At 36.2% G+C, this 12724-nt stretch overlaps 1 protein-coding gene across 1 annotated transcript; it reads left to right on the top strand.

Moving 5' to 3' along the window:
* Nucleotides 1-7109: 7109 nt before the first annotated feature.
* On the top strand, nucleotides 7110-10438 carry LOC105749240 (major allergen I polypeptide chain 1). The gene is made up of 3 exons (XM_012540974.3): nucleotides 7110-7233; nucleotides 7962-8149; nucleotides 10224-10438. Exons 1-3 carry the CDS (start codon nucleotides 7146-7148, stop codon nucleotides 10272-10274), a joined length of 327 nt encoding a protein of 108 aa, XP_012396428.2. The 5' UTR covers nucleotides 7110-7145; the 3' UTR covers nucleotides 10275-10438.
* The last annotated feature ends 2286 nt before the right edge of the window (nucleotides 10439-12724 follow it).

Below are 12724 nucleotides of genomic sequence, written 5' to 3'. Positions count from 1 at the left end.
AATGAGAAATGTGAGCAGGGTTTAGGGACTTGATTAGTTGCCATATAGTGCATCATTATTAGTTTCTGAAGATCTAAACAGACCCTTTATTATATTTGAAGTTAAGCTTGATGGCTTGAGGGAACTTTTGTACCTGAAATAGTAGTTAGTAGAAACCTATTACAATTGACAGGAGACTCTTTGACAATGCACCCATTATCTCATCACAAAGTGGAATTCTTGTCTTGTAGTTCTTGAAGTATTCAGAATATCATATACAGAGCCCAGTTTCAGATATCAAACAATAAGCAACCTACTTAGCTACACTCTGAAAAATATTACATTAGGTTGTAGCTTTGGCCCATCTATGAAATCAGGGTGCATTATTTGTCTTAGAGAATTAATGTAGAAGTAACTGCTCAGTTACTCAGTAACTGCCCAGTGCAACAGAAATCGTAATGATCCTCATAGAGATAGTAAAAGTGATCCATGACATGAAGGGAGCAAGAAAAGAAGAAAGATTGGTGAACAAAAAGTCTGGAACTTTCTCTGGAGAGTGGAACTAAGTTTTGCCCATGAGGAGCTAGGACCCAATAAGCCAGTGGGTTACATAAATAGGTATGATACAAAGGATAATATGATAACTACAAAAAAGTTAATTTAAGTGTCTACTGTATGCAGAGGACTGTGCTGGACAATGGAGGTGAGACACAATTTAACTAATACATAGTTCCTGTCTTCATGGGACTTCCAGTGGATATGACCATGAGTAGTAATATCATGCAGATTGAGGATCTGCAGTTTTGTCACTGGTGGCACTCACTTGACTGATATAGATTACAACTCCTGCATAACTTCGGAGGTAATCTCTGAGTTGCTATGACAGAAAAATTCATCACCCTGGAGACTACCCACAGGGATGAGTATCTCTGAAGTGAGGGGGAAGTGAAGAAGGAAACAAGCACTTATTAAACACCTATTCTGTACCAGGTATTGTGCTGATTACAAATATCTCTAGTTGGACAGGATGAACCTCTGACAAGAGAAATACAATTCATTACTGAGCCCACTATGAAATCTTTCCCATTATAGATCCTGCAAGAACTAATGTTCTGCCAGCAGAGTGTTTGAGAACCCAGTGTGACTTCCATGCCATGATAAAGTGTATTAGATGATTTTTGTGGGAGATGCAGTTGTATGTGAGACATGCATCAAAAAGGTTTTTTAAAAAGTTATGACAGATCTGAAGAAGAAAATTGTTATTTACTGGGGGTAGAATGGGGATAAAGCAAAATTTATTGAAAACATTGGCATTTAGATAGGTTTTTATAATTTGGTAAAAATTCAATGAATGAAGAAGGACATTCAGACACAGGAAATGATGTAAGCACAGGTACAGAGGTTTGCTAGATAGTTGATTCTTGGTTGTAATCCAAGTTCCTTTGCTTTTTGGAATATCAGACTCCAGGTCCTTTGATCCTTTACAGTGGAAGTTGCTAGGTCCTGGGTAATCCTGATTATGGCTCCTCAATATTTGAATTGTTTCTTTTTTGGCTGCTTGCAATATTTTCTCCTTGATATGATTATTTTGAAATTTAGTTAAATATTCCTTGAAATTTTCATTTTGGGATGATTGGTAAATCTTTTCTCTTTCAGGAGATGATTGGTAAATTATTTCAATGGCTATTTTATCCTCTAACATAAAGACAGTTTTTCTTGATGATTTCCTGAAAAATGATGTTTTGGCTCTTTTTTTCATCATAGTTTTCAGGAAGTCCAATAATTCTTGAGATTGTCTCTTCTAGATCTATTTTCTAGGTCAGTTGTTTTTCCAATGATATATTTTACATTTTCTTCTGTTTTTGTCTTTTTTTGGTTTTGTTTGATTCTTTACGTTTCATTGAGTCATTCATTTCCATTTGTTCAATTCTAATTTTTAGTGAGTTATATTTTCTTCAGGTAGCTTTTTTATCTCCTTTTGCATTTGGCCAATTGAACTTTTAAATGAGTTGTTTTGTTCATTAATTTTTTTTCCATTTCACAAATTCTGTTTTTCAATGAGTTGGTTTTTTTTAAAATCTATTTTGTAAGGAGTTATATGATTTTTCCATTTCACTAAATGTATTTTCTAAGTTTTCTTCAGATAATTTCTGTGTTTCCTTTTCCAATTCTGCTGCAAAGTTTTCATTTTCTTTCCCCATTTTTCTTCTGGATCTTTTTTTAAGAGCCTTTTTCAATTCTTCCAAGAGAGCATTGTGAGATGGAGAACAACTCATATTGTCCTTTGGGGCTTCATTTGGAGATGATTTGTCTTCAGTGTCCTCAGAGTTTGTTTTTCCCTGTGTCCATAACAACTTTCTTGGGTCTGAATTCTTTTTGTTTTTGTTTGCTCATTTTAAAAAGATTGCTCTTAGGGCAAAGGGGAGATTGTCCCAAGCTTCCTCTGCAGACTTTTTGCTGACCTGGGTTGGTCCTGTTGACTTCCTTCCTGTGATGGGTGGGTGTGGTCAAGTCTCACTTTATTCTGGAGTTCAGAGGCTCACTAATTGCTTTTTGTATTTGCATTGTACGTCCTACAGCTAATCTGCTGATCCACTGGCTTCTGACCAGGACAGATTAGTCAATGCTGCTGTATTTTGGCTAAGAGCTTCCTGTAGATTCTCTGGTGGGCAGATGCCATACTGCTCTGGGTCTCTGCAATTGAAACAGATATTTCCTGAAGTTCTTCCAAAATATCTTCTGCTTGAAATTTGTCTTACTCCATATATTTGTGGGGTTCTCTCACTCCAGGTCAGAGGCTTGCTCTGATGTTGATTTGATGGATGAGCTCAGATGAAGAGCTGTCTACTTTCTGTCTTCTTGGCTTCACTCAAGTAACTTATTTTCAACCTCTCCCTGTCTACCATCCCTACTGTCCACAAATATACCCATATCTCCCTCATCCTTGAAAAAGTCTTCACTTGATCTTTTCATTCCTGTTATATAGTCCTATATCTCCTCTATATTTTGAAAAGGCTACCTACAATAAATGTCTCCACTTCCTCATCTTTCAGTCTCTTATTAACTCCTATTGTTTGTCCTTCATTTTCAAGTCATGGAATCACCTCTCTGATGTCATAGTTTTCTTCGAGAATGAAAGACAAACATCATCCAGCTTCTGAACTTATTCCATGGCAGCTCCAAAGTTACCAACAATGCCTTAGTTGCCAAATTAATGATCATTTTTCTCCATGTTAATTCTCCATGCCTTCTCTGCAATCTTTGACATTGTTGATAACTTTGTTCTTCTTGATATTCTGTTCTCTTTAGATTTTTGAAATACTACTTTCTCCATGTTCTTCTCTTACCTATCAGGTCACTCCTCATTTTCCTTTGCCAGATTCTTATTAGATTGTGAACTCCTTGAGGTTAAGGGATTGCTTTTTTTTGACTCTTTTTGTATCCCTAGATCTTAGCATAGTGCCTGTCACATGGTAGATGCTTTATAAATGTTGATTGATTGAATGTAAAATAAGACTTTTTTCTTTTTCTTTTTCTTTTTGTGGTGATTCTTTAAGGATATGAAGCCCTCTGAAACAGATACTAAGATGGTATCTCAGTGTTTCCTACTATTTATCCTGGGTCATATCCCTGATCTCTTTCAGAAACCAGTTTGCTTTTGATATAGAAAACTTCTCAGCTAACAATTTTCATTTTATTTTCAGGTAAAAATTTTATCCTTCTTCCTTCTTTCCTTGCATTGAGAAAGCAAGAAAACCAAAACTCATTATAAACATATATGGTCAAGCAAAGCAAATCATAAAAAGTGCCTTAATTTGTACTACAAATCCTTTTTTTTTTTCATCTGGAAGTGGGTAAGATGTTTCATCATGAATTTCTGAAGTTGAATTGATTATTGCATTTAACAGAGTTCTCAAGTCTTTCACAATTTATATATTTACAATATTGTTACAATGTAGGTTTTTCTGGTTCTACTTACTTCAATTTGCATTAGTTCTTATAAGTTTTCCCAGGTTTTTTTAAATTATCGTTTCCAACATTTTAAAAAATGCTCAATGGTATTAAAATATAACCCTATATCATAATTTATTCTTCCATTCCCCAAGTGATGGGCACTCCAGTTTCCAATTCTTTGCTTCCACAAAAAAGCTGTTACAAACATGTTTGTAACATTTTGTTACAAACATGTAGGTCCTTTTTTTTTTTTTTTTTGATCTCTTTGAGATATAGACTATAGTGATACAGTGATGAAATATAGATTATAGTGAGTTAAAAAGGTATATGCAGTTTAATAGCTTTTTTGTTTTTTCTTACTTTTTAAATATACTGTCTCCTACTCAAGAGGGGACCTACAGTCTTTCTTGGAGCCCAAAGGCATCAGGCATATGAATTGTACCTATTAATACATGGGTAATTATGAGGTATACTCCAAGCTCTCACTACAGTCATAAACCTATGAATACATATACTGATGGACCAAATTTTACTTTTTGTAGTGATATTGGGAATGATATTCTGAGGATTTGATGAATGACAATTCAGGGTCAAAGTAGGTAAAATGCCAAATTTTATTAAAGTTCTATGCTTGAGTCACAAGGAAGTGACAATTGTTAAAATTAGTTGTCTGAAATAGAAAATAATTCTGAGGTACAAAGTTTCTGAGCAAATAATGATTTAATAGTAACAGTTGACAGATCACCATTGTCAAGTCATCTAATCCATCAGTAATTAGTGACAAAGGAATTATTTCTATAGTTTATTTTTATAACAGAAAAGAGAAATAAAAAATATAGCAATTTTAGGAAACTTGTTTTGAACATAATTCAATTGGACAGGGCAGGTCATCTGGCTAGTTTGCTTTTCCCAAGCTTTCTTAATATATATTTGTATTACTGGCAACATTTAGTTGCCAAAGTGAGATTACACTAGAAGTCTTCGCTCTGTAGCTGATGCCTTTTGCAATGAGAAAGCTTACTTTAAAGGGGCCTGCATTTTGAACTAGGTCTGATAAAGAATAACTTGTAATTTGTAGTTAGCAGTAATCCCTCTCCTTTTCCTTACTCCCAAGTACCTTCTTCCAGTTGCTACAGAGGGAAACTAAACTTTAGCAGATTATACTACTCTATTCTTAATGTCTACCTCAAGAAAGAAAAAGAAGCTTATCCATTAAGACTGGAAAGTGGGATTTAACCTTTAATCAATCCCCCTTTTCTTTAGCTGCCAGAAAGGGAAACAGTTTTAAAAAAGGCTTATCATCCTATGATTATCTTAGTCCTACAAAAACATATGTCTTATTCTAAGTTATCTGCTACTATGTAATGAAATCTTATCAATCTATTCACTAAATCTACAGAGAACCTAGACTTAAAAGAATATACGTTAGGGGCAGCTATTTGGTGTAGTGGATAGGATCCTGACCCTGTCTTCAGGTGGACCTGAGTTCAAATCTGACCTCAGACCCCTAATACTTCTTAGCTGAGTGATCCTGGGCAAGTCAATTAACATTATTTGCCTTGCAAAAAAAATTCTATGTTAGTTTGGTTTAGCTATTAGGACTAGCTTTTTCCTAAAGAAAGGAGCTTCAATCAAACTAAAAATAAATAAAAGTCATCAATGCTAACTGATTTTTTTTTTTTTTTTTGGCAAAAATGGGTTTATTTTCATTGAGCAGCTCTCTCAGTGGGCTAGTTCCTGTTTAGGAAAATAATGAAGATTGGGATACAGAGTCTTGATTTTATTTAGCCTTCCATTGCTTGGGGCTAGGGAGCAATTGAGGAGCTAATTTTCTTTCTTTCTTTCTTTCTTTTTTTTTTTAAATAACTTTTTATTGACAGAACCCATGCCAGGGTAATTTTTTACAACATTATCCCTTGCACTCACTTCTGTTCCGATTTTTCCCCTCCCTCCCTCCACCCCCTCCCCCAGATGGCAAACAGTCCTATACATGTTAAATAGGTTACAGTAGATCTTAGATACAATATATGTGTGCAGAACCGAATAGTTCTCTTGTTGCTCAGGGAGAATTGGATTTAGAAGGAATAAATAACCTGGGAAGAAGAACAAAAATGCAAGCAGTTTACATTCATTTCCTGGTGTTTTCTTTGGGTGAATGCTAACTGATTTAAAGGGTATTCCTTTTCATAACATTGACAGAGACAGGGAAGTTATGAAGTGGAGACATTTTTAAAGGTAAAGACATATTTCTATTTCACAGAATCTTGAGAGTTGGAAATCACCAAAAAAGTACTTTATTCTGATAAATATCTGCATGGAAATTTCCCTACAACACTCCTGACAACTATTCAACCAACATTTACTTGTAGCTGTCTATAATTAGGAATGGACCACTTCCTGAGGCAACTCAATCCACTTTCTGAACTGTTCTAATTGTTAAGAAGGATTTTTTTCCTCTTTAAAATACAGTATACATCTTTTTTTCTGCACTGACTGACTTTTGTCCCTAGTTCTGCCCTTTTGGGTAGAGCAGATCAAATCTAATTTGTCTTTTATACGACAGTCCTTTAAATACATGAAGGCAGCCACTTTGATGAGGTTTGGTGCAGGGCAGAGAGTTATGGGAGCCCCTTCTGGTTGGCGCAGGTCCTTCGTAAAAGAATTTACTAACCAAAAAGTTAGACTGGCAAAAGAAGTTTATTGGCACTGGGAAGTCAGCCTTTGGAGACTGACTTCCTTAGTGGCAAGGTCCCGACAGAGAAGTAAAGGTCTAGCAAAGGAGTTCTGGCAGAGAGAGAGATAAAGTTCCTAGCAGAGAAATCTCCTAGCAGAGAAATCCCAACAGAGAGGTAAAGAGGGGTGTAGTCCTGTTAGGGAAATGTGGTGGATCCAGGATGGGGATCCTTCCAGTGAAAAGCCATTGAGCCCAAACCTCCATCTCTGAAAGCTCACAGTATATTTCCACTCCCTGTTTCCATTTAGAATAGGAAAAATTAGTTGGCCCTCAGGGAACTTAGGTAATGATGTTGACTGAATGATTTATCTTTTTTCTAATCTCTGAGTAGTTTTCATAGCTTAGTCATGTGCCCCATCATTGTTTTTCTAGAGTTTATAGCTTGAAACTGGATCTTTAGAAAGGGGAGGGAGTTGGTCTGAAGCCCTAGGGCTTACCTTGAGCCACCCCTCATGCAGTATATATAGTTCTGGATAGGATGGAATGTACTCATACTTGCACCATGAAGTCAACAGCGGTTTTCATGCTGCTCAGTGGCATTGCCATGCTGTTGCAGTTACCAGTGGGTAGGTGCCCATGAGAACAGGCTTCTTAACTAGCACCTGCTGCCACGGGAGAGAAGCATGTGGCAAGTGGGGCTGATACATTGGTGTGTTGTGTGTGTGTGTGTGTGTGTGTGTGTGTTTGTGTATGTGAAAGTGTGTGTCTGAGAGAGTGAGTGTGTGTTACAGTGTGTTCTGTGTGAGTGTGTGTATGACAGTGTGTTTGAGTGTGCATGTGTGAGTGTGTATGTGTGAGAGTATGTATGAGTGTGAGTGAGAGTGTGTATGTGTGAGTGTGTGTATGAGAGTGTGTGTGTTACAGTGTGTGTATGACAGTGTGTTTGAGTGTGCATGTGTGTGTATGTGTGAGTGTGTATGAGTGGGAGTGTGTGTATAAGAGTGTGTTTGAGTGTTCATGTGTGAGTGTGTATGTGTGAGAGTATGTGTGAGTGAGAGTGTGTGTGTGTATGTGTGAGTGTGTGTATGAGAGTGTATGTGTTACAGTGTGTATATGTGTGGAGAGTGTGTTTGAGTATGCATGTGTGTGTGTATATGTGTGAGAGTGTGTGTGAGTGTGTGTGTATGTGTGTGTGTGTGTGTGTGTGTGTGTATATATGTGTGTGTGTATGTGTAGGGTGGAGACCTTGTCAGGCTGGGCCCCCATACATGTGGTTTGAGAGTAATCCTAATGCTGGGTACAAGGTGGTCAGATCTCCTCAGGAAACTAATTGGTAGTTTGTTATCCTTTCCAGACTGTGGATTATGCCCAGCTGTGTCAGAAGATGTCTATGCATTTATTAACGGCACATCTAAGGAATACACAGATATAGTAAAGAAACACACGGAAAACCCAGCAATTATAGAAAATGCCAAAATACTGAAAGCCTGTGTTGATGCAAAACTGACAAAGGAAGACAAGGATGCTGCTGTCAATTTAGTGGTAATTCTAATTCTGTGTGTATGTGAGAGAGAGATTGCATGTGCGTGTGTGTATTTGTGTGTATTTATCCACAGATGAAAATTTTTTTCTGGATTCTTTCATAGCCCAAACTCTGGCTCAGAGAGGGCTTCATGCTATTTTTGTAAGTGCAAAGAGTCATCAATGTCTTGTGTTCAGCTTTACCACCTCCACCCTAGTCTCAGAGGAAGAAAAAAATATATAATTTAATTATTGAAAATATGAACGAGGAGATGCAATCTAATGGGCTTTGTTCATTTCTGTACCTAGAAGTACCATGTAATTCAACATTTACTCAGTACCCACTATATAATAGCTTGCTGTTATAATAGCTAAGTGACAATACAAAATAAAAATGCTTCAATTTCCGCCCTCAAGGAATCTACATTCTAACAGTGGAAAAGGATTCAGTATTTACTCAAGTAAGGTTGTGAGGTTTAGATCAAGTATTATAGGAAATTTGAGATGGGAAAGATTACTGTCACTTGTCAAACAGACTGAGAGAATGTCCCTCTTTGAATAGGGGCTTAAAGGAAGGGATCTTAACAGAAAGAGTTTGAGGAAGTACTTTAAGATATATGAAGTACTTTGCATAACATTTCATTTGAATTATATTGAGGCAAGACAAGGGATGGTGGTGGAAAATAGTTCAGTTTCATTGGAATAAAGATGGGGAGTAGTATAAGACTTGAACAATTAAATTGGAATCAGATTATGGAAGGCATTGAATATCAGTCAGTAGTTTAAAATTATTTGTTAAGTAATTAGGACATATGTAGGATTTTTTTTTAAATAAGGAAGACATGCATGCAAAAGTTTATAATGTATTGATATGAAGAATGAATTGGGGGTCAGATGGGGAGATTGGATGGGAATGGGAAAGCTCAACTTTCAGTGTAACTGGATGTTGTGAAGGAAAGAGAACTAGATATAGTTAGAGGTTCTGAGTTTAAATCTAGCTCTTGTCTTATATATATGATTTTGGGCAAGTCTAAGGTTAATGGGTTTCATTTTCCTGATCTTTAAAATGAATTTGCACTAGATAATCTAAGGATTCCTTTGTACTTCTGAATCTCTGATCTTTTGATGTCATATATTCAGATAAGTAGTTTGTTGTTCAGTCATTTCAGTCCCATCCAACTCTTTATGATTTTATGTTTTTCTTGGCAAAGTTTAGTGGAATGGTTTGCCATTTCCTTCTCCAACTCATATCACAGATGAGTAGCTGAGGTAAACAAGATTATGTGCCTTTGGCAGCTGTCCAAGGTTAGATTTGAGTTAAGGAAGATGATCCACTGGCTTCTTATAATCTTAGCTCTAATTCCAAGGGTGAGAACAAAGAAAGGTCATTGGTTTTGACAATGAGGATGTGACTTTGGAGAAAGAATTTTGGTGGAGTAATTTGACAGAAAGGCCAAAGAAAAATTAAGCCTAATTCTAACTCGGAAGTCCATTCTTTTACTATTGGTGCATTTCCCCCACTATAGCCTCTAAAAATCTCCTCTGTACTCTCTTGCTCTCAATATTATTGCATTTCCCTAGTGTCACAAGCCTGTAACCTTGGAGTTACTTTTGCCTTTTCCCTCAGTTTCCATCTGTTCTTTTCCTACTCAACGAATTCCTTTGCTTCCTTTCCTCAATCGCCTTTCTCCTTTCCCCCTCCTATCTATTCTTTTTTTCTATTCCCATTGTCTTTAGTCTGGCATTTTGTCAACTCATGTTTCTCTGTTTCTACTCTTGACACCTGACAATCTATCTTGCACGGCATAACCAAGGTTCTTTTCTTTAAACAAAATTTTATTTCCCAACTCAAGAGCCTCCATTAACTCTCCAAAGACTAATTTTATTTCTTAATAAAAATTTTAGTCCCAATGTCATTTTCTTTTTTCCCAATATTTAATAACATTGTTTTTCCTATTATAATTTAAATTTTCCTATTATGTATTTCCTATTATATAATTATTCTTGTTCTTTAATAATGTTCTTGCAACTTTATTTTGTAGAGATGTTTGTATTGTTCCTGGATGGCTTGTAAACTGTTGGTTTCTCTTTGCAGACAAAAATAATCAACTATAAGTTTTGTAAATGGGAACTATTCAGCAGCTGAATGTCTGACTGGATCTTAAATCTTCACACTTGGCAACTGACCTGAGAAGATGCGTAGCCCTTAAATCAATAGTGCTTCCCCTACCCAGTGCTCCTTTTCCCCTCACATGGGGTGCAAAATGGCAGCTGGCATAAGAATCTTTTCAATAAACTCCCTGCAATTCAGATGTGGTTGTGTTTTTTCTCTCAGCCAGAAATAGGGGAATTCTGGGGGAATAAAAATTGGGGATGTCCTAACTATAGAACTTGAAGGTTGCCATTAGCCATTAAATCTAATTTATAATTTAATGGTCAAAGATCACACATAGTCTCTAACATACAATATATACTCATCACTGTGGATAAAAAGAAAGATATATATAAGACAGAGTCATAGATTCATACATATTTCTTTTTCTGTATTACTTGTTTTCCATTTTCCTCTATTTTTTGAATTTATTTCTTCTCTCTGGCTCTCAACTTTATTACTTTTCTGAAGGTCCAGGGATTCCCAACTCCAGCTTGGTCATTCCTCAGAGCATTGGAGAATTGTGTTTTTTTTTTTTTTTTTTTTTTTTTTACTAGTAAATGATGTCACTTCTGAGTGCTAGGGAACCCTTCAAGCCATCCCCTTATTTCATTATCTCTGGATCTCAGAGATTGTTTCATTTCTCTCCTTCTTTGCTGGTACTATGGATTCTTTCACCTGTGTTCCAATCCCATTGGGACAGTTCCCTAGCTTCTCTTTCTCTCTTTCATTCCCTGAAAAAAGATCAGAGCTCTTTTGAGGTGTTCTGCCCCTGTTTATAAATACTGGGCAACAGTGGCAAAAAGAATAAACACAAGGAAATTACAATGGGAGGCAATATTACCTAGTGAATTGAGAGCTAGAGTTGGAGTCAGGAAGACCTATCTTTAAAACCCATTCGTATTACATAGGAGCTGGGTATTAAAGTCTCAGCCTCAACTTCCTCTCCTCTAAAATAGAATTAATAATAACAATCCAATAGGATTATTGGGAGGCTGAAACAACACAATGCATACTTTAAAGTTTAAAACACCCAATAGGCATCAGTTATAATTGCAAGAAATTTTAATAGCCTTTGACATGCCAATGGAAATAGGAGTCTGATCTTTTGGGATCTCATCTCTTGTTTTTTTGAATTAGTATTTCATGGCATCTTTTCCCCAGAGATCAAGTTCATCTCATGTCTCATCCATTCAGGTTTATCTCCATCACCTCTGCCAAGTCTTCACTTAAAAAAATCACAGGGGTGCATAGATTATGGACCAGGTATGTGATCACACCTGGGCACACCTGGTCTATTTCTTATACTTGGTTATAAAATAAACACTGTTTTATTTCACCAGGATTTGGTACACTTCTATTAAAAGTCCTGTTAAATTACTTGCTTTTGGTTAACTGTGAGATGTTTAATGAACCTGGCAACTGTAATTCTACAGGTAAGTCTGGAAAATAGATAGTTCAAGACAAGCAGTATTAGATGAGAAATTATGATTTTAAACAAGTTTAACAAACTTGTTTGTTAGGTAACAAAGGTAACTAAGGTTACAAAGGTACTAAGAACTAGTAGTAACTAGTAACAAAGGTTACTAGGTATATAGGTAACAAAGAACTAAGAAACAACATCATTGCCCTTCTATTACTTAACCTTCCCTTCCTCCAAGGATCCCTCCCTTATCCTCTCTCCTGACTCTTTTCCTTTGCCCTCTTGTTTCTATCTGAGTTGAGAACACTTTCATAGTCTTCCAAATATATGTGTTGTTTCCTTTTTATCTTGTAGAGAGCTAGAACTTTGGAAAAGTATACTTGAAAGAAAGTGTTAATTCAGTGGAATTGATAAGACAATGGTTATTTAATTTAACATGGTGATTAATAGTTCTCTATCTCATTATGATTGATTTAATCCCCAAATAAGGTGTTAACAGTAAAATTAATGTAATGATTCTCTAGTTTACATGTACTTAGTACTTAGTATAGTTCTATAAGTTGACACCTATTCTACAAGATTGACACCTATGATGATGTACTTAGAGTATATAAGAGCTAAGAGATCTGGGAGGGAGACAGACTCGAAGAAAAAGACCCTCGTGGTGGCTCTCCTGCCTCTTGCATCCCTCCACTGAAACCAAGACCCATTCTAGAAGACCTCCAGAAAGCTAACCAGGACATTACATTATCTCATTCCTCTTAATTTACATACCCTTCTATATCTCCCTACCTTATCCTATTCTCTCACACTCTTAATTTCTTTATAAATTTAAGACTTTTATTCCTTCCTAAATAAATCAGTTGTTCTCTCTTTAATCCAGATCTGATGTGAATAGAGTTCCCTCTAAAAATAACTCCCTTATCCCCTCAGCCCTTAGCCTCTTATCCCGAATTTTGAAGATTTTTATACTCTTCTGGATATATTTGTACTGTTGCCTTTTAACCCATTCCCAATGAGA

This window comes from Sarcophilus harrisii, chromosome 2 (genome assembly GCF_902635505.1).
Source record: "Sarcophilus harrisii chromosome 2, mSarHar1.11, whole genome shotgun sequence".
NCBI lineage: Eukaryota > Metazoa > Chordata > Mammalia > Dasyuromorphia > Dasyuridae > Sarcophilus > Sarcophilus harrisii.
Note: the sequence above shows the minus strand (reverse complement) of the source record. Positions and strands in the feature narration are given on the sequence as shown.